General features: G+C 49.3%; 2 protein-coding genes across 14 annotated transcripts in view; one reads left to right on the top strand and one right to left on the bottom strand.

The window, feature by feature from the left end:
- Positions 1-3,618: 3,618 nt before the first annotated feature.
- The window catches only part of WDR13 (WD repeat domain 13), a 45,723-nt gene continuing 24,550 nt past the window's right edge, over positions 3,619-24,791 (top strand). For 3 of the 5 annotated variants that reach the window (XM_078147727.1, XM_078147724.1, XM_078147726.1), the window contains exons 1-4: positions 3,619-3,695; positions 4,473-4,782; positions 17,331-17,406; positions 18,814-19,011. The gene's annotated coding sequence lies outside the window, so the exon portion shown is untranslated. Of the gene's footprint in view, positions 3,696-4,472; positions 4,783-17,330; positions 17,407-18,087; positions 18,179-18,813; positions 19,012-24,791 lie in introns of those variants that run through there. The other 2 variants (XM_020976582.2, XM_020976581.2) reach the window with 2 other exon arrangements.
- Positions 6,234-18,504, bottom strand: LOC110201036 (uncharacterized). Of its 9 annotated transcripts, none has more exons than XR_013483508.1 (8): positions 17,998-18,087; positions 17,376-17,417; positions 16,192-16,992; positions 15,411-15,564; positions 14,809-14,906; positions 7,492-7,776; positions 7,144-7,294; positions 6,234-6,739 (listed from the first exon to the last, which is right to left on the bottom strand). XR_013483508.1 is itself a non-coding variant. In XM_078147728.1 (4 exons), exons 1-3 carry the CDS (start codon positions 18,204-18,206, stop codon positions 7,650-7,652), a joined length of 378 nt encoding a protein of 125 aa, XP_078003854.1. In that variant the 5' UTR covers positions 18,207-18,504; the 3' UTR covers positions 7,144-7,294; positions 7,492-7,649. The 9 variants fall into 9 exon arrangements, 2 of the variants coding, with proteins under 2 accessions (XP_078003854.1, XP_078003855.1); XR_013483510.1 differs by having other exon boundaries at positions 14,809-14,948; positions 16,850-16,992; XR_013483507.1 differs by having other exon boundaries at positions 16,850-16,992.

The raw sequence follows: 24,791 nt of genomic DNA, 5'->3' as shown, positions 1-24,791 counted from the left end.
AAGGAGACAAAACACTTGACCCACAGCAGCCTGGCCTGTCTCAAGGAAAAGTTGATTGGCAGTAAATTCTGCAGCTCGTGCACAAGCCTACCCGAAATTGTGAAAAATTAATCTTTCTTTCATTTCAATTGAAATTCTATCCTATGAGACATTTTGAAGTAGCATTAGGAATCTGGAACAAGGCAAATTTCACAAGGACAAGGTAAGTGAGCAGAAACAGAAGAACGTTGTACACGGTAACAGCCATGTTGTGCGATGAGTAACGTTGATAGACTTAACCCTTCTCGGCAACGCAAGGATCTAAGACATCTCCAAAAGTCTCATGATGGAAAATGCTGTCCACATCCAGAGAAAGAACTATGGAGTCTGAATGCAGATCGAAGCAGACTATTTGCTTTTTTTTTTTCACTTCTATTTTGTTTCTTCTTTCTTGTGGTTCCTCCTATTGGTTCTCATTCTTCTTTACAACATGACTAATGTGAAAATATGTTTAATAGGAATGTATATGTAGAGCCTATATCAAATTACATGCTGTTTTGGGGAGGGAGGTGGGGAGGAAGGGAGGGGGAGAAAATTTAAAACTCAAAAGTTTATGGAAGTGAATGTTGAAAACTAAAAATAAATTAATTTTAAAAAATTCACTTCTCCCAACTCAAACTAACAGAACAAGAGGCACTGGAAAATTATCCTCCCTAAAGCTTGAACCCTTCTTAAAAGACCCCCTTCCAGGACCAAAAAGGCAGCTGGTCACTTTGAGAATCCAAAGCCCTGCTCCCTGGGTGCCCTCCTCCCTGGGTGCCCTGCTCCCTGGGCATCCTCCTCCCTGGGTGCCCTCCCCTAAGCCCTTCAGAAGAGAGGGGGTGCCACCCTTAGGCCTCCCTTTAGGCAGATCAGTGGAGGTTCTCCAGCTCAAATCTTATCTGGTCACTGCCCTGATTGCTTCAAGAGAAGAGTCACTTTTTCCTGAAGCTGATGTGCAGGGCGAATGGACAGGTAAACAAGCAAGTTCTAGGGGAAGGCACCAACTCAAAATCCCACAGCCAGAAAGTATGGACCCTCGTGTGGAGCCCCCCTGGTTCTCTTGACCTCCTTGTGACTTGAAGTGGACATTGTGCCAGGGGATTCGCCATTGGATTTGGGGCCCAAAGACCTCCCCTCTTCTATTGACCCCCAGTGCAACCTTGGCCTTCCCTTCTCTAGGCCTCACCCTTCCATTCTGTAAAATGGACATTCACTAGCCAATTTCTATTATTCTTTCCTATGCAAAGTCCCAGAAGCTTACTTGGGGAAGCCAGGCAGACTAGACCCTGAGTTTTTCCTCCCCACCCCAGAACTGGGATGCTTCTTTCCATACCAACTCCAGATGTAGTCACTTTCCTTAGCTCAGTGGAGCCCTTCTCAGCAACTTGTCAAGGGTAAAACAATCTGATTAAACGAAGCCACTCTAAGGGGAAAATTGCTTGTCCCAATTTTGAGACCTTGTGACCAAGTGGAATTCAAACAAATGAAGCTGGATAGTGGAAAGAAGGCTGAACTGGGACCTATGCCTCTGCTCTGCCTGTGGGACCTTGGCCCAGTCACTTTGCTCTCTGAACCTCAGTTTCCTCATCTGTGAAACAAAGGGGTTGAAGTCAATGGTAGGCTCCAGAGTGAGAGCACACCTCCCAAACCAATCCTGTCTTTTCCTCCTTCCTTTTTCCAGTTTGGAAAGTGCCTTGTGACCACCCTCTCTGGAGCATTTTTGGTGCTGGGAGCACTGCCTCCACTTTGGACCCATTCAGGCTCCTGCAGTTTGGGTCTCGATGGGAGGCTCTTGGTCATTTGGGCCCAAAGCTCCAGGGAAGGCCCAGCTGCCTCTAGGTGACCATTAACACTGAGAGAACTCTGCAGAAGTGTCAGAAAGCAGGGCACGTTTTGAGCCTGCCTGACTTGGCATTTTTGAGGCAACACTGACACCTAGTGGCAGTTTTTAAAACCGCTCCGGAGCTTTTCTGCAATCTCGGTTCTGTCAGATGGGATAGATTGAGTTACACTCTCCTTGGGTTTGTGAGGCTGATTTTGACCCTAAGCTAACCTTTAGCCTGTACAATTTCATTTCTTTATATCCGGTCCAGGGTTCTTGCCCACTCACAACTTTGAGCTCCCGAACCTGTCCCAATCCTCCATGGCAGCTCTCTCTCTGAGCTGAAGCTTTATTCACAGCACTGAGAAAATTAAACATATGGCCACACTTACCTGAATTGATGCAGAGGGAAGCAGGGCCAGAGAAAGACTAGGCTCCCGGACTCCGACAATGTAAATAAAAGGAACCGCGGCTCCGCCACCCAACCCCAATCAATCGCAAATGAGTGAATCGCTGTGAATTTGCAAAGAAAGGCTGGGAGAAGCTCCCTCGCCCCACTTCTTGGCTAAGGTGGGGCCCACGGGTGAGGAAGACTGCGGACAACGACAGAGCTCTCTTCCTGTAGTGATTGGTTTTGCTGAATGGGTTTTTTTTTCCCCTTTTCCTCTTCGTTATTTTTCTTTACAAAAGTTCTTTATTATAAGGGAATGGCTCTCTTGGGAGGGGGCAGGATACAGGGGAAATTCAGGCAATGGAAGGGCAAATGATGTCAATACACATTTATGTTTTAAAAGATGTTGAGGGGCAGCTAGATGGCGCGGTGGATAGAGCACCGGCCCTGAAGTCAGGAGGACCTGAGTTCAAATTCGGCCTCAGACCAAACACTTGACACTTACTAGCTGTGTGACCCTGGGCAAGTCACTTAACCCCAATTGCCTTTAAAAAAGAAAGAAAGAGAGAAAGAAAGAAAGAAAGAAAGAAAGAAAGAAAGAAAGAAAGAAAGAAAGAAAGAAAGAAAGAAAGAAAGAAAGAAAGAAAGAAAAAGATGTTGAACAGCATAGGACCAAGCCCAGATCCTTCCAAACTGACATGAAACCTTAATGAGTACTCCTCTGTGTTTGGCCGTTGAATTGCTTCCGCGCTCTAGTCCCCACATTGCTTCATCTTGTCCAGGAGAACAGCAGGAGAGTCTTGGTGGATGAGAGCTACGGAGTTCGGGATGCTGATTTTGCCTAAGTCTGCTTCTTTGTCAAAAGGCAAAGCTTATGCAGAGCGGGGCCAGGGACTCGGGTGTATCTGGAAATGACTGTGACATCAAATCAAAATCAAAGGCCTCCAGCCGAAAGTGTTATTGGAGCCGGGGCTGGAAGGGACCCCGGAGGGAGGATGAGGATACAGCATGCCAAGCACAGGGACGTGGTATGGGGGGATGCGAAGAAAGGCAGGAGGCCGGGCCGCTGTGTGGAGGGGAGTGAAGCCGGGCGGGGGCAGAACTGGGCCCGTGGTTGGGTCGGGCTGGACGACCTCGGAGAACGCTTGTGGCTTTAAGACTGGGGGAGCCTGGACCGGGGTTGGTTACAGAATCATTTTTGAGAGGCAGTTAGCCATCCGACCACTAGGTGACACTATCGGCCAAAAAAAATCAGATTCGGAAACCGTCTCGACCCGCCCCCCACTTTGTTCTGCTGGAAGGCGCAGGCCGCGCAGGCGCAGGCACCCTCCCCCGCCCGGCAGAAAAGGCGGGGCTGGGGGCGGGCCTGGGCTGGGCGGGGAGGGGCGGAGGCAGCCAGCGGGCCGCGTCGGGGGCTCGAGGGACCCCCCCCGCTTCTCCGCCAGCGGGGGCTGGGCCCAGGTAAGACGAGGTGGGGCGGCAGGAGGCAAGGTGCGACAGGGGAAAGCGGGGGGTGGGGGGTGGTATGAAACTTAGCTCCCGCCCCACTCCACGCATGCGGAGGCTCCTGGGGGCGGGGGAGCGCCGAGCGGGTCTGCAGCCTCCCCTGGTCCCGTGGCTCTCCCGCTCCGCCCGGGCCTGGAAGGGTGAGGCCTGGGGCGGGCCACCGGGCGGGGGGGCCGGAGCTGGGGGAGTTTAGGCCCGGGCCTGGGTGGGGCGGGGCTCGTAGTGTTAGGCCCAGGCGGGTCACGTGGGGAGGGGTGAGGTGGGGTGCCGGAGCTGGGGGGGAGGGTACACCGGGGCCTGGAGGGGACGGGGTGGGGGCGGGGGGGGACCGGAGCTGGGGAAGTTTAGACCCGGGGGGGCGGGGCTCGTAGTGTTAGGCCCGGGGCGGGGGGGAGGTGCCCGAGCATCCTCCCCTGGTCCCATGGTTCTCCCGCGGGTTTAGACCAGGGCCTGGGGGGGGGGTGTTATAGGGCGGAGCTCGGGGGTTAGGCCCAGACCTGGGGTGGGGGCGGGCAGCTCTCCTGCAGGTTTTAGTTACTTTGGATGTCAGGACTAGGGTGGGCCTTGGGCTCCCCATGACTTTGAGGGGTATCTTTCTTGCTGTTGCTTCCTGGCTTGATACAAATGCCAGCAGAGGCTTACTTTTGCTTTCTGCTGTCTTTCTGAAGCTCTTAATGAGTCCAATGTGCTATTTGCCAGTGGGTTCACTTTGCTGTCTTCTCCTTTAACCAGGCAGCGTGACATGTGATTCTCAAACAGACCCTTCCAGTCATTTATTTCTGAATCCCCTTAAGGGAGTGTTGGAGGAGCAGAGACCTGGCCTTGATGTCACATTTCACTGGAAAAAGCAATATGCCCCTAGACTGGATGCTGCTGCTTTAAACGGAGTTGATTCCAGTTCCTTTGATTTGGAGAATGACACCCCACCCCCACCTCATCCCACCTTCCTCTTCACAACTGCTGAAACCTGGAGTTCAGCCAGAGCCAGAGATGGAAATGGGTCTGTGCTGGACAGGACAGAGGTCAGCAGAACCTTTTGACCGTAAGTGAAGAGGATGACACCTCGATTCATTTTCATGGGTATGAGGGGAGGGGAGAGAAAAAATAAGATCAAAGGTTTCCTGCAGCAGATGGCCTAAAGCAATGGCTAACAGCAGGGAGGACACACGCTTGTTTCAGTCAATGAGAGAGGTACCCCGTAAGCTTGTCTTTGCTTACTCTGGTAGGCACTGAGGGAGATGCTAAGGGGGCAGTGAGATGTTGCAGCAAAGTGTGCTACATTTACATGGAATAAGGAGGGCATTTGAGCCCTGATTTCACTACTTACAGGGAACTGTGTATGTGGGACCTTGGTTTTCTGGAAGGTAGGAATTGTGGTGGGTGCTGCCTTGAAGGCCGTAAGAAAACATGGGGAAGGAAGAAAACATTCCAAGTTTAAGAGGCAGCATGAGCCAGGGTAGGGAACCTGGAGGTCTTCATTAGAGTCTATCAGTTTGGTTGGGAGTATAAATAGAAATTGAAATGCCGAGCATTAAGTCTCTGTGTGTCCTCAGCATTGCCCCATCCTAAGGCTGAGGCATAGCAAACTAAAGACAAGTCCTGAGTTCATGCTTAGCCAGTTCTGCTACCAGGAGAGAGAGAGAGAGAGTGTGTGTGTGTGTGAGTGAGTTAGTGTGGGAGAGTACGTGTGTGTGTGTGTGTGTGTGTGTGTGTGTGTGTGTGTGTGTGTGTGTGTGTATGTGGTAATTAAGTGTAAATCCCATGCTGGTGTTCCCATTTTCTCTTGGCACCCTGGGATACCTCTGGTCTAGGTAGTAAGTAGCTTAGAATTTAGAGCTTTCTAGGTTGCAGAGACAGCTCTGAGGAGATTTCTCTTGGTCTAGGGCTGGGCCAGAAGCATTTGTGACAGCTCTCTCCAACACATATAGGATACAAAGCAATACTGGATAGAGACCTGTGTGTGTGTGTGGTGCGCCCATGCAAGCTGAGCCCAGGCCTGTAACCCTCAGGTAGGCACACAGTAAGATGGGTGTGTCTGTGCGCGCGCATGCGTGCAGGTATGTATGTATGTATGTGATAAAGATTAGGAAAGTCCCTCTGCCAAGAAGTTGGTATCTTCTCTGCAACTTACAGATTCAGGGAGCTGCCTAGAGTATAGAGAGGGTCTTGCTCAGTCACTTGCTCAGGATCACACAGTAGGTATGTATCAGAGGTGAGACTTGAACCCAGGTCTTCCTGGCTCCTAGACCACCTTTTTATTTGTTACCTTTCCAACCCGTGGTGAGGGAACCTATGATACCCTTCTAATTGGCAAACATAATGTGATAGCACTGAACACTGGGTTGGAGGCCAGACCTGAGCCATTCAGGTGCTGCTAGTGACAATGTGAACTGACCCAGTCTTTTGGTAGGCAAGTGTTTATTTATGTAGGCCAGCTTGGTGACCTGCTTGTACCCTTGCACTGGTGAGATCGTGAAAAATCACGACAAAAGCTTTCTGTTGGCATCATGAAGTTTATTGCTATACTACTTCATCGTCTTAACAGAAACAATGAGTTGAACAGTGCAAGTGCATTCAGTTCAACATGCATCTCATAGACACATACTCAGTGCTAGCTTCTGGAGCTACAAAGCCAAAATTGGAAGGCTGACTTCTCCAAGAGCTTCCATTCTACAAGGAGATAACTATGGAACATCGCTGTGACAGACTCCTTATACTGCCAGAAAGAATGACACATTTGTGGAATCTTAAGAGAAAGGCTGAATTTTAGAAAAGCAGAACTTGATGGACGTGGCTGGAAGTTATTAGGGCAATGGTGTCCTCCAACAGCTGTACAAGATGGCAAGCCAGCCAGGCCTTCTTGTCCTGTCCTGGGGGCTGGAGCACTTTTCTATGCAAGTTCTATTGGAAGCCATCTTCTGAGTCCTTTAACAATCCATGAGGGCCATCGTGCTCCGCAGGCTTTACAGACTGTACCCACATCTCTTTTTTTTTTGTTTCTAAAAAGAAAGGAAAAGAAAAAATGAGTGTTTGATCCCAGGTACTGAAAACAGATTAGATTTAAATTGACACGTTCTCTTTATAATGTTGGGGTGGCAAAAAGTTTAGTTTAACATTCATGGATTTTGATCCGATTACAACAGTTAAGGATTTAGAGCTACAAGAAACATTCCAGATTACCTAGTCAACCAATTCCCACATTTTACAAATGAAGAAACAGAGATCAAAGCCAATAATTCTGTCCGTAATTCCTGGGGCTGCTAAAGTCCAAATAAAGAAGTGAACTTAATCTCAACCATACAAACTAAAAGATAAACAAAAATAAAGCCTTCAGTGGCCTCCAGAGCTCATGATGGAATACCCCCTCCAAAAGGACACATTTCAACTTCCCACACCTTCTTACCTAGGGGGGACTCTGGTCCATGTCTGCACTTCAACAAGAGAAACCACATGTAGTTCCGATTTAGATAGCCCTCATTCTTAGTATCCGATTTAGTGGATCTCTTAGGGTCCCTTTCAGTAGGTTTTAAATGAAAGGAAGCCCCAGGTGGTACCTGTGAATTAGAGTGACAGAAACTGTGACCTCCCAGATTTAGGCCATGGGGAAAGCAAGCCTTTATTGATAATTTTGCTTTGTTTACATGGTTACTTCTATATCATAAAATAAGGGACACACTGGAGTCAAAAGATCTGTATTTGAATCTCAGCTCTGCTCCTTACTACTGGTGTGACTGAGCAAATCTTTTCTTACCCGTATAATGGGGGTAGGGGAGACTAGATGCCCTACAGGGTTCCTTCCAGATCTATGTTTTCTGATAAAAGATAAGATAATCAGACTTTCATCAAGTCCCATCTGGGATATGGTGGTTCAGTTCTCATTCAGCACTGCATTTTGGAAATGATGCCAAGCTAGTCCTTCAGGATGGAGGTAAAACTTGAAATCATCTTGACGACAAGCAAATGAAGGAGCTGGGAATGTTTAGCCAGGAGGCCAGAAGACTTGAGGGAGACTGTCTTCAAGAGATGGAGGCAGAAGCTGCAAAAAGAAAAAAAACACAAACAGTAAGACAGGAGATAGGGGCCACAAAAAGACACAAAAGATAGCACTTATAAGCCAGAAATCACCCCCCTCCCCCCTAAAAAACAACAAAAAAGAGAGGACAGAAGCTGTAAACAAGACTGGAGGCAAAGGCTGTATCTCCTTCACCAAAGGAAAGGCACAGGTGGTATCTCCCAAGAGCCAGACAGTGTGGCACAGGTGATATTTCCCAAAAACCCAGACGGCGTGGCACAGGTGATACTTCCCAAGAGCCCAGACATTGTGGCACAGGCGATACTTCCCAAGAGCCCAGATGATGTGGCACAGGCGATACTTCCCAAAAGCCCCAACGGAGGCATAGGCGATATTTCCCAAGAGCCCAGACGGTGGCACAGGCGATACTTCCCAAAAGCCCCAACGGGTTTCCCAAAAGCCCCAACGGAGGCATAGGCGATATTTCCCAAGAGCCCAGACGGTGGCACAGGCGATACTTCCCAAAAGCCCCAACGGAGGCATAGGCGATATTTCCCAAGAGCCCAGACGGTGGCACAGGCGATATTTCCCAAAAGCCCAGACAGTGGCACAGGCGATATTTCCCAAAAGCCCCAATGGAGGCACAGGCGATATTTCCCAAAAGCCCAGACGGTGGCACAGGCGATATTTCCCAAAAGCCCCAATGGAGGCACAGGTGATATTTCCCAAAAGCCCCAACGGAGGCATAGGCGATATTTCCCAAGAGCCCAGATGGTGGCACAGGCGATATTTCCCAAAAAGCCAGACAGTGTGGCACAGGCGATATTTCCCAAGAGCCCAGATGGTGGCACAGGCGATACTTCCCAAAAGCCCAGATGATGTGGCACAGGCGATATTTCCCAAAAGCCCCAACGGAGGCATAGGCGATATTTCCCAAGAGCCCAGATGGTGGCACAGGCGATACTTCCCAAAAGCCCAGATGATGTGGCACAGGCGATATTTCCCAAAAGCCCCAACAGAGGCACAGGCGATATTTCCCAAAAGCCCAGACAGTGGCACAGGCGATATTTCCCAAAAGCCCAGATGATGTGGCACAGGCGATATTTCCCAAAAGCCCCAACAGAGGCACAGGCGATATTTCCCAAAAGCCCAGACAGTGGCACAGGCGATATTTCCCAAAAGCCCCAATGGAGGCACAGGCGATATTTCCCAAAAGCCCAGACGGTGGCACAGGCGATATTTCCCAAAAGCCCCAACAGAGGCACAGGCGATATTTCCCAAAAGCCCCAATGGAGGCACAGGCGATATTTCCCAAAAGCCCCAATGGAGGCACAGGCGATATTTCCCAAAAGCCCAGACGGTGGCACAGGCGATATTTCCCAAAAGCCCCAACAGAGGCACAGGCGATATTTCCCAAAAGCCCCAATGGAGGCACAGGCGATATTTCCCAAAAGCCCCAATGGAGGCACAGGCGATATTTCCCAAAAGCCCAGACGGTGGCACAGGCGATATTTCCCAAAAGCCCAGACGGTGGCACAGGCGATATTTCCCAAAAGCCCCAACAGAGGCACAGGCGATATTTCCCAAAAGCCCAGACAGTGGCACAGGCGATATTTCCCAAAAACCCAGACGGTGTGGCACAGGCGATATTTCCCAAAAGCCCCAATGGAGGCACAGGCGATATTTCCCAAAAGCCCAGACGGTGGCACAGGCGATATTTCCCAAAAGCCCCAACAGAGGCACAGGCGATATTTCCCAAAAGCCCAGACAGTGGCACAGGCGATATTTCCCAAAAACCCAGACGGTGTGGCACAGGCGATATTTCCCAAAAGCCCCAATGGAGGCACAGGCGATATTTCCCAAAAGCCCAGACGGTGGCACAGGCGATATTTCCCAAAAGCCCCAACAGAGGCACAGGCGATATTTCCCAAAAGCCCAGACAGTGGCACAGGCGATATTTCCCAAAAACCCAGACGGTGTGGCACAGGCGATATTTCCCAAGAGCCCAGACGGTGGCATAGGCGATATTTCCCAAGAGCCCAGATGGTGGCACAGGCGATATTTCCCAAAAGCCCAGACGGTGGCACAGGCGATACTTCCCAAGAGCCCCGACGGAGGCATAGGCGATACTTCCCAAAAGCCCAGACGGTGGCACAGGCGATACTTCCCAAAAGCCCAGATGATGTGGCACAGGCGATATTTCCCAAAAGCCCAGACGGTGGCACAGGCGATATTTCCCAAAAGCCCAGACGGTGGCACAGGCGATATTTCCCAAAAGCCCCAACAGAGGCACAGGCGGTATTTCCCAAAAGCCCAGACGGTGGCACAGGCGATATTTCCCAAAAGCCCAGACGGTGGCATAGGCGATACTTCCCAAAAGCCCAGACGGTGGCACAGGCGATACTTCCCAAAAGCCCCAACGGAGGCATAGGCGATATTTCCCAAGAGCCCAGATGGTGGCACAGGCGATATTTCCCAAAAGCCCAGACGGGGTGGCACAGATGGTATTTCCCAAAAGGAGATGGAGAGGCACAGGCTGTAGCTCCTGAAAAGGAGGAAGTACATGCTATACCTCCTCAAAGACAAAGATACAGGTTGCCCCTCCCTAAAATGTGATACAAGCATAGGTAATATTTCCCAAAAGAATACAGGCTGTTTCTCCCCAAAGACAGAGAGACTCAAGGCTGTTCCTCCCCAAAGATGGAGAGATTCAGGCTGTAGCTCTGCACCTTCCCCAAAACAGAAAGGCACAGGCTATAGGTCCCAAAAGATGTCTTCACACAGAGCCACAGGCTATATTTCTCCAAAAGGAGACAGAAGCACAGGCTGAAACTCCCCAAAGAGAGCTCCAGATATAAGAACAAGTTGTAATTCCCAAAAACGAAGTTGGTAGCTCAGCTGATAATTCCCAACAAGCGATGTAACCACAGGTGGAAATTCCCAAAGGGTGATGTATCCATGGATGAAAATTCCTAAAAGGAAATATAGGCACAGATTAGGATTTTGAAAAGGAGGAAAAGGTACAGCTGTACCTCTCCATAGGGAGAGATGCAACTTGTACCTCCCCCAGGGGAGAGGCACATGATGCATCTTTCTAAAGATGGAGGCTTAGTCTGGGACCCCCCAAAAGAAACTGGTACAGGCTGTACTCCCCTATTGAAAGCAGTACAACTTGTACCTCCTCAAAGTGGAAGGCTCAGGCTTCAGCCTCCCAAAAGGAGACTGTGGCATGGGCAGTAATTGCCCAAAGACAAGGACACTTGGCTATACCCCTCCCCCCTAAGATAGCACACAGGTAATAATTCCCAAAAGAAGATGGTGACACAGGTGGTAATTCCGAGAAGGCAATGCAGGAGGCACAGGTGGTAATTCCCAGAAGCTGGCTCCAGGTTAATTCCCAAAAGACAACAAAAATATGACCTGTATCTCCACATAATGGCACAGGTGATAGCTCCTTCAAAACCAAGATGAAGGCAGAGGTGGTAATCCTCAAAATACCACAATGAAGACAATGGTGGTCATTTCCACATGGAGATGCAGGCACAAGTGGTCATTTCCAAAAGCGAAAACAGAGGCACAGGCAGTAATTCCCAGCAGGTCACAGAGGCACAGGTTGCAATTTCCAGAAGGCAATTCAGGTACAGGTGGTAATTCTCAGAAGGTGGCTCCAGATACAGGCACAGGTGGTTAATTCTCAAAAGGAGACAGAAGTATGGAGATTGATTCCAAAAATGAAAAATAGAGGCACAGATAGGTGATTCCTCAAATAAAGATGAAGGCGTGGATAGGTGACTCTCACAATGAAGTGAAAAAGCACGAATGGTAATTCCCCAAGTGGGGTGCAGGCACAAGGAGTGTACTTCCCCAAATAAGAGATGGAATGGCAAGTGATAATTCCCCAAATGAAAAGATAGCATCATGGGTGGTGATTCCCCAAATGAAGTGAAGGCACATGAGGCCATCTCCCAAATGAAGAATGGCTCTGACTAGAGCTCTGCTGGTTCCAGGTGGAGGCAGACTCTAATTTCCAAATGCTGGAGGCACAGGCTGGAGCTCCCCAAAGATGGCTCCAGATGGAGACCCAGGCCATATAAATTTCCCTGGCCACAGAGGCCCAGACTGTAGCTCCCCTCCCCCCAAGGACCAATGCACTGGCTATAACTCCCTTTAAAAAATGGAGGCACAAACTGTAGCTCCCCAAATATGGCTCCAGATATAGGCCCAGGTAGTAATTTCCAAAAGAGGTGGTAACTTCCAGAGGAGTTAGCAGCACAGGTGGTAATTCCCAGAAGGCAATGCAGGCACAGGTGGTAATTCCCAAAAGGAGATGATGGTAGATGTGGTTAATTCCCTGAAAGCAACCAGACATACAGCCTCCACATAATGGGAGGCACAGGCTGTAACTCCCCAAATATGACTCCAGATGGAGACCCAGGCCATAAACCTCCCTGCCCTCAAAGGCCCCAGAGGCCCAGACTATAACTCCCCTCCCCCCAAGGACCAACACACAGGCTGTGGCTCCCTCTAAAAAGATGGAGGCACAGGCTGGAGCTCCCCAAAGATGGCTCCAGATGCAGACACAGGTGGTAATTCCCAAAAGGAAGTGGTTATTCCAAAAGGAGGCAGAAGCACAGGTGGTAATTCCCAAAAGGCAATGCAGGCACAGGTGGTAATTCCCAAAAGATGGCTCCAGATGCTAGAGGCTAGCTCCCCAAGTGACTCCAGATGGAGACTGAGGCTGTAGACCTCCCTGCCCCCAAAGGCAACAGAGGCCCATTGTAGCTCCCCTTCCCCCAAAGACCATTACACAGGCTGGAGCTCCCCAAAGATGGCTCCAGATGCAGGCACAGGTGGTAATTCCCAAAAGGCAATGCAGGCACAGGTTGTAATTTCCAGAAGGCAATTCAGGTACAGGTGGTAATTCTCAGAAGGTGGCTCCAGATACAGGCACAGGTGGTTAATTCTCAAAAGGAGACAGAAGTATGGAGATTGATTCCAAAAATGAAAAATGGAGGCACAGATAGGTGATTTCTCAAATAAAAGATGAAGGCGTGGATAGGTGACTCTCACAATGAAGTGAAAAAGCACGAATGGTAATTCCCCAAGTGGGGTGCAGGCACAAGGAGTGTACTTCCCCAAATAAGAGATGGAATGGCAAGTGGTAATTCCCCAAATGAAAAGATGGCGTCATGGGTGGTGATTCCCCAAATGAAGTGAAGGCACATGAGGCCATCTCCCAAATGAAAAATGGCTCTGACTGGAGCTCCCAAAAGCTGGTTCCAGGTGGAGGCAGACTCCAATTTCCAAATGCTGGAGGCACAGGCTGGAGCTCCCCAAAGATGGCTCCAGATGCAGGCACAGGTGGTAATTCCCAAAAGGCAAAGGCACAGGAGGTAATTCCCAAAGGTAGCTCCAGATGCTAGAGGCACGGGCTGTAGCTCCCCAAATATGACTCCAGATGGAGACCCAGGCCATAAACCTCCCTGCCCTCAAAGGCCCCAGAGGCCCAGACTATAACTCCCCTCCCCCCAAGGACCAACACACAGGCTGTGGCTCCCTCTAAAAAGATGGAGGCACAGGCTGGAGCTCCCCAGAGATGGCTCCAGATGCAGACACAGGTGGTAATTCCCAAAAGGAAGTGGTTATTCCAAAAGGAGGCAGAAGCACAGGTGGTAATTCCCAAAAGGCAATGCAGGCACAGGTGGTGATTCCCAAAAGATGGCTCCAGATGCTAGAGGCTAGCTCCCCAAGTGACTCCAGATGGAGACTGAGGCTGTAGACCTCCCTGCCCCCAAAGGCAACAGAGGCCCATTGTAGCTCCCCTTCCCCCAAAGACCATTACACAGGCTGGAGCTCCCCAAAGATGGCTCCAGATGCAGGCACAGGTGGTAATTCCCAAAAGGCAATGCAGGCACAGGTTATAATTTCCAGAAGGCAATTCAGGTACAGGTGGTAATTCTCAGAAGGTGGCTCCAGATACAGGCACAGGTGGTTAATTCTCAAAAGGAGACAGAAGTATGGAGATTGATTCCAAAAATGAAAGATGGAGGCACAGATAGGTGATTCCTCAAATAAAAGATGAAGGCGTGGATAGGTGACTCTCACAATGAAGTGAAAAAGCACGAATGGTAATTCCCCAAGTGGGGTGCAGGCACAAGGAGTGTACTTCCCCAAATAAGAGATGGAATGGCAAGTGGTAATTCCCCAAATGAAAAGATGGCGTCATGGGTGGTGATTCCCCAAATGAAGTGAAGGCACATGAGAGGCCATCTCCCAAATGAAAAATGGCTCTGACTGGAGCTCCCAAAAGCTGGTTCCAGGTGGAGGCAGACTCCAATTTCCAAATGCTGGAGGCACAGGCTGGAGCTCCCCAAAGATGGCTCCAGATGCAGGCACAGGTGGTAATTCCCAAAAGGCAAAGGCACAGGAGGTAATTCCCAAAGGTAGCTCCAGATGCTAGAGGCACGGGCTGTAGCTCCCCAAATATGACTCCAGATGGAGACCCAAGCCATAAACCTCCCTGCCCTCAAAGGCCCCAGAGGCCCAGACTGTAACTCCCCTCCCCCCAAGGACCAACACACAGGCTGTGGCTCCCTCTAAAAAGATGGAGGCACAGGCTGGAGCTCCCCAGAGATGGCTCCAGATGCAGACACAGGTGGTAATTCCCAAAAGGAAGTGGTTATTCCAAAAGGAGGCAGAAGCACAGGTGGTAATTCCCAAAAGGCAATGCAGGCACAGGTGGTGATTCCCAAAAGATGGCTCCAGATGCTAGAGGCTAGCTCGCCAAGTGACTCCAGATGGAGACTGAGGCTGTAGACCTCCCTGCCCCCAAAGGCAACAGAGGCCCATTGTAGCTCCCCTTCCCCCAAGGACCATTACACAGGCTGGAGCTCCCCAAAGATGGCTCCACATGCAGGCACAAGTAGTAATTCCCAAAAGGTGACGTAGGCCCAAGTATCAATTCCCGGAGAGTGGTAACAGGCACCGGCACTAACTCCCACAAGATGGCTGCAGGGGTAGGCACAGGAGGTAATTCTCAGAAGGGAATGGACATACACCATATATCTCTGCATAATGGGAGGCGCAGGCAGTAATTCCCCCAAACCGAGGTGTAGGCAAAGGCAGGAATTCCCAAAAGGTCATGGAGGCACGGGCTGCAATTTCCAAAGGGAGACAGAAACATGGGCAGTGATTCTCTAAATGAAAAACAGAGGCACAGATAGATGATTTCCCTAAGTAAAAGATGGCGGTATGGAGGGATGAGTCTCCAAATGAGGCAAAGGCAGAAATAGTAATTCCCCAAATGAGGTATAGGCACCAGGAAATGTGTACTTCCCCAAATATAAGATGGAGTCCTGGGTGGTAATTCCCCAAATATAGCAGAGGCCTAAGTGGTAATTTCCTCAGATGAAAGCTGGCTCCAGGTGAAGGCAGACTGATTTCCAGATGCTAGAGGCACAGGCTGGAGCTCCCCAAATATGACTCCAGATAGAGACCCAGGCCACGAGCCTCCCTCCCCTCAAAGGCAGTAGGGGCCTTACCGTGGCTCCCCTCCCCCTAAGGACAATGGCACAGGCTAGAATTTCCCCAAATGGCCCCTGATGGTGGCACAGACTTTCCAAACAAGAGATGGGTCCAGATGGAGGTAAGGTTTATACCTCCCAAATACGAAGACAGAAGAAAAGAGCAGATGGCGAAGAGCTGGCTTCTGGTGCAGGGACATGGTGAGTGCACTGAGGCCTCCTGGCTTTTTATCTGATTCCTTGTTCAGGTTACACAGCTAGTTGGACAGTGTTTCTTTTGCTCTTTTAGCTGTAAACATAAAATTGTGAGTAAGAAAGCTATAGAAACACAGCGTACCAACAAAAAGTCTGCCACCAGGGAAGCTCTCTAAAACTTGGACTCAAATGGCCACATTCGAGGACCTAGAAAGCCATGCGTGGCCTCAAGGCAACAGGTTCCCTACCTGGGTCTACTATAAAGGGGCCCTGTTGCTTCAGCCCAATGGTGTGCATGCAGGATGACATGAGGCACAGAAGCAGCTTCCCTAGACCTGTCTGAGCTTGAGGACGTGTGGGCCAGGCCCTCTTACCTCACTGGCCAGCAGTCTCTTCCTCTCTGCAAAGGAAAATGTCCTCAGAACTACTAGCCTTTAATTTTCTAACTACTTTTGCCAAAAACATACTGAAAATATTTGGGCATGTCTTTCATGTTTACCTCAGTCATTTCGTAGTCCCCCCCCCTCCAGCCTACACCCAATGCAGAACAATCCCATTGGGAACCCTTCTCCCCCCTTGTTTGAGGGAGGAAAAATGGCTTCTGGGGTTGGTCCTCGGGGGCCATGGTTTCCCACTTATTCCAAGTTCAAGCTTTTTTGACTGAGCTTGGCGTTTGTATTGCAGGCATCACTCTGGGTGGTGCTTTACTGGTGCTGCTTACCGAGCAACCGTATCTGCACCCTTGAAGTCCTTGGTGTCTTTCAAAGTTGTATTTCATTGCCTGCAGGTGCCAGGGCTTATCTAGCTAATCCTTTGGCAGTGGGCACCCTCTTTGTTTCTGACTCTCTGCTACCACTAAGAGTATTGTCACGAAGGTCTGGGTATCTGTGTTTGGTCTTTGGCCACCCTGGGCGACAAGCCCAGGAGAGTGAGAGCTGGGCCACCCACTATGGCCAGGCAACCTCACTTTTTCTGGCAGAATTCTAACCCACACCTAGAATGGATGGGCCATTTTAGAACTCCACTAACAGTACATCCATGTGCCTGCCCTCAATGTTGTCACACCCTTCATTTTTTGCCAATATCTGGTGTGATGTGAAACCTCAAAGTTCTCTTTCCGTATGTTTCCTAGACCAGTAGTGATGTGGAATAGGTTTTTATGGGGTCATTTATACTTTGCAATCCTTCCTTTGAAAAGTGCTCATTATCCTTTGACTTGGTATCTTATTACGGAGCATTTCTTGTGGTAGGTTAACTCCTTTTGAACACAACGGCTGAACAGATTTGCCAGTGTGAGGGGCACCGAAGTCTGTTTGTGATGTATCCTCCTGGTGCAGGCCTTACTCAGCTAGAAAGGCTTTGGAGTGTGAACTCATCACCCCCCCTGACCTCTATGGGCTTTCACTCTAGTTGCCATCTGATTTCAACCCATCTCAGTTGATAACAATCTTGTTCATGTACGTGGATTTTCATTTTTTGCAGTCCTCTATGGAGGGCCCCCTTAAAGTGCTTGGATTCTTCTCTAGATAGCAAAGAATAGAAAACAGAGTTCAGATTTTTGGTGTGTGTATACCTTATCCTGTCCACCCCCTCCGCCCCACAAGTTGTAGGTTGGGTACAATTTCTCCTTCCTCTCTCACCCCAAGCCTGTGACTTTAGCTCAGAGCCTCTGGACATGTTTGTTATTATAGACTGCTATCTCCACACTCCCCAGTGCTATGCCAAAGGCTAGGGATGCGCCCCTTCCCTCAGAGGAATTGCTCAGTGTGCAGTGAAGTGATAGAAAAATGAAGCCAATATCCAGGAAGGCCATTGGACTGAAATGTAGATAATAACTTTTTTTTTTCTTAACATTCCCAGACTCCAGCTTAAAAACTCTTGGACCAGACTTGCTTTCACACGAACCTTGTTAGATTTATCATCTGCTGATTCCTTGGTAAGAAGTCTCTAGAAAAAGAATGAACAGCTTGCTTTGTCAGACAGTACAACTTGGACATTCTTTTAGAGGAGGGAGGGGGAGGAGGAGTGAGGGAGGAGCAAATACCATCTGGGAAGGGAGGAGCGAGGGAGGATTGACAGAGGTGGGAGGAGCAAATGAGGTATGAGAAGGGAGGTGTGGTCTAGCTCAGGGCCCGCCCACAGAGGCAGGCAAAAGGGAGGGGGAGGGAGAGGCAGATGGGGCATGCGCGGGAAATGCCTGATTCTCTCTGAACCACCCACAAGGGGTAGCAATGCCGCAGTCAGTGCAGTTGTTTTTTTTCTAGAATGATCTGGCCCTTGGCTTGCCGGCGCCATTTTGGGGTGTTGTCCGCCCGCTCAATCCCACAATGAAAGGGACCTTCACGCACTCCTTTCGAGCCTTGCCTTGCCCCCGGCGCAGTCTGGGGGGGGGGGCGCGCCAGGTCAGGGCTGAGCTTTACTAGCGGGGAAAGCCCCTTGTCTGGCCCCCTGCCCCCGGCATTTTTCTTCCCTAACGATCTGGCTTCTCGTAACCCCCCACCCTCCCGGCCATTCGCCTCCTCCCTACCTGGCTCTCTCAGGGAAGACTGAAGGGCTGTCCGGGGCGTTGTCGGGTGCAGCTGGGGCCACCGCGCGGCGGGGTGGGGGCTTCGCATACGGAGGATGGCCCATCGATCGGCAGTGCCTAGTGGGGCACCGTGCATCATTCGGCGCCGCCACGAGCTCCAGGATTGCCCAAAGCAGGATGGGTAGGTGGCGAGTGGGGGTGAGCAGCATTGGGCAGTGGCGGGGTTGTGGCTATGGCAGAGGCGGGAGGCAAGATCGCGGCGGCGGTGGATCATCGGGCGGCGGCGGATCATCGGCGGTTCCGGATCTGCCGGAGCCGCAGATGCTCGTCAGACTGATAGGTGATCGCCGCCACCGCCGCCAAGGCCAGCTCAGCAGACCATTGGGGATGGGGGGAGGGCCGACGGGCCTAATGCCGCATTGCGGAACTGCGCAGCTCTTTGCCAAGCCGCCAGCCTTATCGAGAGCTCGCTGCCCACTGCGGCAGACCCAACCCGATCAGAACTGACGTGTGCTTTGGTGACGTTACTGAACCCAGGGAGGGCAGGCGGGCGGGCCAGCGGGCATGCGCAGAAGGGGATGGAAAATTCCAGCTGCCCCTCCACTCGCCAGCCTGGCCACTCCTGCGGAAGGCTCGTTGGCCCCTTCCCCCACAGCCCCCTCCCCACTCCTATTGCACTTACCTTTCTAGGTCACCAGGGGCCAGTGGTTGCATGCCAATCGAGCTGGCTGGCCATCCTTGGGTTCTAGCTTGGCTTGATCCCAATTGGCACACAATTGCTCATTTCTTTTCTTTTCATTTTCTTTGTTTTAATAGCACCAGATGCAGATGTGCTATATGTCTACCGTCTCCCTAACCATCAACAAACCAAGTGGTTTTTACTCTTTGAAAAACAAAGATTCGAACCAGCATCAAAAGGATCTAGGGATTGAAAGGAGAAAACCAATTTAGCCACAGCTCAAGCTAGCAAAGTGCTCCCGACCTGGGCAAATGGGAAAAGATCGTGGAGTCAAGGTAACGAGCAATTATCAAGTGCCTATGGTATACCAAGTACTGGGGACAGGAAAAAAGACAAAAGAGAGGCCATGACTTCAAGGAGCTCCCAGTTTAATGGGGAAAAAATATGTAAATAACTATGTCAAGCCATTATACAGACAAGAGAGATTAGAGATAGTCACTGAGAGAAGACACTGACATGAATGGAAATGGAGTGTCACTGCATTGGTGAGTAAGGAAAAGTAGGAGAGCTCCAGATTGCCAAGGGTGTGAAAACACCAGAAGGTTTTATTTGTGATCCTTGAGATGATAGGAAGCACTGATGTTTATTGAATTGGGTGAATGACATGGTCACACTTTAGAAAGATAAATTTGGCAGCTCAGTAGAAGATGGATTGAAGTAGGGAATTTATATATGAGAGAAATTGTACAGATAAACTTGCCAGGCCTTAGCAGCTGATGGTGGGATAAGAGAGAATGCAAAGGCAAGGAGAACACCTGGACTGGGAACTTGGGCAATGGTGCACTTGACAGTAATAGAGAAGTGAATTAGGGAGAGAATTTGGGGAGAAAGTGAATTCTGTTTTGGACACATTGAGTTGAAGAGGTCTACGGGATAGCCAGTTCAAGATGTCCAATAGACAGTTAGAAATGGGAGATAGGAGAGGTTCAAGTAATGGAGATTCCTCAGCGTCCCCCCCCATCCTCCTTTGCTTACTCCAGGCTCCCCACTTTACTGTGAGACTCCTCCACATCATCCCCTACCCTCTCCTCTTTTACTCCAGTATCTGAGGGGGACATGTCTTCTTCATGTTAATACAAGGTACCTTTCTACTGTCTTCTTACCTCCTGGGAAACCTTGTTCCTTCAATTGTCCCCTTTCTCCCTAATTTTCAACTTTTCTGTATCTACTGGTTCCTGTGAGGCTGCCTATAAACATGTCTCGATTTCTTAGCCTGTGGTCTCCTTCAAGGTCGAGAAACTGTTGACCAAAACTACTTGACTTATTGGCTCTTCTTTCTCACCTCTGACTCACATTTGAACCAGTTATAGTCTGGCTTATGTCCCCACCACTCAACAAGACTTCCTCTCTCTCAGTCATCAGTGATCTTTCTATAGCAAATGTCAAAGCCCTTTTCTCAGTCCTTAGCCTTGATTTCTCTGGACCGTCTTACCCTGTTGACTTCTTATACAGTCTCTCCTTCCTTGCTTGTGGTGACCCTGTTCTCTCCTGGTTTTCTTCCCACCTGTCTGACCACCCCGTCTTGGTCTCCTTTACTTTTTCCTCATCCAACTCCTTTAGGTCTCCTTTGTATGATCTTTGACCCCACCCCACCCTCTCTTTCCTTCTCTCTCTTTCCTTCTCCTCATCTTCTACATGTTTTCTCAATCTGAGTCAATAGGCACTTGTGGAAGGGCTGTATATGCCAGACACGGGGTACAGTCCCTCCTCTCAGAGTGGGGGGGGCACATAAGGAGGCACAGAATGTCTACAGATACAGAGCCATTTCAGGGAGATAGGGTGGGGAAAGGCATCCTGTGAGAAATATCACCTAAGCTGTGTTTTCAAAAGAACTAGGGATTGTACTAGGCAGAGGTGAGAAGGGAGATAGGCATAGGGGGTACCCTATGCAAAGGTTTGGAAGTGGAACACAAATATTTAGGCTGATTTGGCCTGAGCACAGAGTGAATGATGGGGAGTACCCAAGGAGGTATGAGGGGCACCACGGTGTGCAAAGCACTGGGCCTAGAGTCAAGAAGACTTGAGTTCAAATCCATCATCAGATATTTATTAGCTGTGTGAGCCTGACCAAGTCGAGTGACTTCTGTTTGCCTCACTGTCCTCAACTGTAAAACGGGGATAACAGTAGAGCCTGCTTCCTAGGGTTGTTGGTAGAACCAAATGAGATCATATTTGTAAAGCACTTAGCACAGTGCCTGGCACATAGTAGGCACTATATAAACATTCCCTTCTCCCTCTCCTACTGTGTGTCAGTCTGAAAAGATAGATTGGAACCAGATTATGAAAGGTTTTAAATGTCAAACAGGGGAGACCATATTTTGTCCTAGAGGCAATAGGAAACTCCTGGAAGTTCCTAAATAGGAGATTAACATAATGACACCTACGTTTTGACGATGTCAACTTGGCAACTGTGGACGATGAAGATGAGGAAGAGAGAGAACAGAGGCTAGTTGCAGGGAGGCCAGTTAGAGGGGATTGAAATATTTCAGGTGAGAAAGGACGAGGGCCTGAACCAACGTGGTGGCCTTGTGAGTCAAGAAGAGGGAGGGGATGGATTGGAGAGATGTTGTGGAAGTACCATTGACAAACTTGGCCACTGATTGGTTATCTGGAGATTAAAAAGGCAAGTATGACTCAGCTTGCAAAGCTGGAGGTATCTGGGAAGGTGCCCTGAACAGAAAGAGGGAAGTTGGGAATTAGGTAGCTCCCATAGGTTCATGTGTCATACCTATACAGATGACTCTGAAATCTTTACATCCAAATGGAATCTCTCTCCCTACCTATTCTGTAGCATCACCAATGGCCTACTGGACATCTCTCATGGGACCATAGAGGTCATTGAGTCACCTCGCCAGCTTGGTGGCTGACTGGATACAGTGCTGGGCCTGGAGTCAATAAAGCTGTTGTTCAGTTGTGACCCCATTTAGGGTTTTCTTGGCAAAGACAGAGGAGTGGTTGGCCATTTCCTTTTCTAGCTCATTTTACAGATGAAGAAACTGAGGCAAACAGGGTAAAGTGACCTGCCCAGGGTCACACAGCAGGTAAGGGTCTGAGGTCAGAGTTGAACTCAGGGCTTCCTAACTCCAGGCTCAGCATTCTATCTACTGCATTGTTTAGCTGGCCACAATCAAGAAAATCTGAGTTCAAATCCATCTTCAGATACTTACTTGCTGTGTGACCCTGGGTAAGTCACTTCCTCTCCATTTGCCTAAGTTTCCTCAGCTATAAAACAGGATCATAATAGCATCTATCTCCCGTTGTTGTTGTGATTGTATTTGTAAAATGCTTAGGATAGCGCTAGGCACATAGCAGGTGCTCTATAAATGCTTTATTCCTTTCTTTTCCCTTCTCCAGTTCAACTTGTAGATTAGATGCTCAGGCCTAGAGAGGTTAAATGATTTGCCCAAGGTCACTCCATTGGTAAGTGGCAGAGCTGGGATGCAAACCCAGGTCCTTTGCTTCTAAATTGAATGCTTTTTTCACTGGACCAGACTGCCTCTCAGCTGTCCCACTGGTCTGTCAAACCTCAACATGTGCAAAACAACTGATTCTCTAACTTCCTAAATCTGCCTCTACTCTAAATGTCTTATTTCTGTTTTTCTTTTAAGTGAGGCAGTCAGAGTTAAGTAACTTGCCCAAGGTCACACAGCTAGTACATGTCAAGTGATTGGTCTGAGGCCGGATTTGAACTCAGGTCCTCCTGACTTCAGGGCCGGTGTTCTATCCTCTGGGCCACTTGGCTGCCCCTCATTTCTGTTTCTTACAACATCACAGAAACCTTTGATTCTTCCTTAACCTTCTCCCCCCCCCCATCCAGTCTTTTGCTAGATCCTATTGATCCTAACATCCATCCACAATGTCTCTTGCAACAATCCACTTCTTTCCACTGCCCTACTTCAGACCCTCATCACTTCAAAACAAATCAGCACCTTTGAAACATACTCCCCCAGAAGTGTCCATAAACACTCTGGCAGCAGCCATGGCTGAGTCGCTCTTTGCCAAGGTGTGATGTCTTGTCTGGCCTTCCAGTGTGATGACATTGTTGGCCACTTCCCCCGAGAGGTTCATGCTTTCGTCAGTCTATCATCGTAAGGCACCTTGGTGGTAGTCGTTCTGACTAGCCTGGACTACAAAAGAGCCCTTTTGTCATTCAGTGATGTCAGATCTCTTATGCTGTACAGACACAGGCACCCACTGCTTGGTCCAATCGAATTTCTCCCCCCACCGATGCCGTTAGGGGAGCCAGCCTATCTGGGTCTGGGCAGTGATGGACCCAGATAACCAAATAAAGAAATCAGTCTGATTTCTTTAGATGGAGGAAGTCTTTGTCTGGCAAGGCAGCACTTTTTCTGGGATTTGTGGCCAGCTTTGGTAGAACTAGCTCTTGCACGCACCAAAGATGGTTTGGGGTATATGGAGGCCGTATCTAGGGGGATGGGAGCTGCCTCTTAATTGATCTCCTTCCAGTGTGTCTTGCCCCTGTAGAAGCCAATCACCACACAGCTGCCAAACTCAATTCTTAATGCAGGTCTGACCATGTTACTCTCTCACTCACAAGCCTTTAATAGCTCCCCATTGCCTGGAATGCCTGGAAGTTAAAAAGTAGACTCCTTAGCCTGACCATTAAGGCCTGTCCCGCCCACATTTCTGCCCTAAATTCATTTCCTGTTAGAAATCTACATTCCAGTCCAAGTAGGAAACTTTTTCCTGAACAGCACACAGATTTACCCACTTCCTCCATGCGAGTACATGGAGCACACATGCCATATCCCATATTTGTGAGGTTCTCACTCATTTCTGGCTCTCCAAAATCTTTTCTTTTTTTAAGATTTCACCTATTTGCCAACTCCTCTGAAAAGTCTTCCCTGATATCAATTGTTCCTGAGAGCTCCCTGCTCAGTTTTTCTCCCATTAAATGTCTTTGTGGACATTTGTATCTCCACCCACGGCCCCCAATAGAACATAGGCTCTGTGAGAGCAGAGACCATTTCCTCATTGTCTTATGTCTTTAGGGCCTGGCACGTAGGCACCTAGTAAATGCTTGTTAAATTGGTAAATCTGTTCACCATCCAGTCTATCACCCTTGCTTTATACAAGAGGTCACAGGCCCAGACATGATCTTCAAGATGATCTTATTTTAGAAACTGGGATGGGTACTTATCTAGGCTTCTAGGGAGCCTGTTGGCCAGGAAGGAAGAGTCCTGCTTCTCAGCAGCAGGAAACAGTGTGATCTGGAGGTCTTAGCAGAGAATGGAATTCTGTGTTGGGTCCTTTGGACTGTCATTGCTGGCTCCTGCCAAGTAGAGTCAGAGAGCCTTTGCATCCAAGGGTCAGTGGCCAAGTGTCACAGGAGGAAGAATTTCCTTGTCCTTGCTTCTCAGAGCTCAGGCCCACAAATGGGCTACCCCAGATAAACAAGGGACTGTAGGAGAGTTTTATTGTGGCCTTATTGTTGTTTGTATTTCTGTCACTGCCAGGTAATGAAGAATATGTTTTTATTTTGAAAGTATCAGAGAGAATGAAGTGTTTCTTGAAAACATTTTAAAAAGGGGTTTCAACAAGAAAATGATGAAGAAAAATAATGTCGAAGCAGAGGGAAATTCTTCCCTCACTAGACCAAGATGCTGGAGGGTGGATGATTGTGATGCAACCAGTGAAGGGAAAAGGCAGGACCACTGCTCTGGGGGAGCTTTCTAAGAGGGGCATCATTTCCTGGATTCACTCTGGAAGGAGCAGCAGGGAAGAAGAGGGCACCTGGAAGCAGCTAGGAACTTGATGGCCAGAAAGAAACCACAGAGAGACCTGTTGTTTGCCTGCCTCGGCTGGGGTGATGCAGGAGAAGACGGTACAAAGGAAGGAGGGAGGGAGGAAGGGCAGACACACTGGAGGACAGAATCAAGAACCAAAGAGAATGTGACAGCTTAGGAACTGGGACAAAGGTGAAGCACATGAAGTTTAATAGGGATTAATGGAAAGTCATATACAGGTTCAGAAAGGAGAAGTTGGGAGAGACATCAGGGCTGTTACCAAAGAGCTCATAGGATTAGTGAGCAGT

The sequence above is a fragment of the Phascolarctos cinereus genome, unplaced genomic scaffold, assembly GCF_003287225.1.
Source record: "Phascolarctos cinereus isolate Bilbo 61053 unplaced genomic scaffold, phaCin_HiC Scaffold_8;HRSCAF=390, whole genome shotgun sequence".
Taxonomy (NCBI): domain Eukaryota; kingdom Metazoa; phylum Chordata; class Mammalia; order Diprotodontia; family Phascolarctidae; genus Phascolarctos; species Phascolarctos cinereus.
Note: the sequence above shows the minus strand (reverse complement) of the source record. Positions and strands in the feature narration are given on the sequence as shown.

Excerpts from the sequence above, each read along its gene's own strand:
- LOC110201036 (XM_078147728.1), bottom strand. The coding sequence starts at position 18,206 with ATGCTGCTCACCCCCACTCGCCACCTACCCATCCTGCTTTGGGCAATC. Across the intron at positions 17,418-17,997 it reads GTCTTCCCTGAGAGAGCCAG|AGACTTCTTACCAAGGAATC; the intron begins GTAGGGAGGAGG and ends TTCTTTTTCTAG. Across the intron at positions 7,777-17,375 it reads CAGATGATAAATCTAACAAG|CTTCTGCCTCCATCTCTTGA; the intron begins GTTCGTGTGAAA and ends TTCTTTTTGCAG.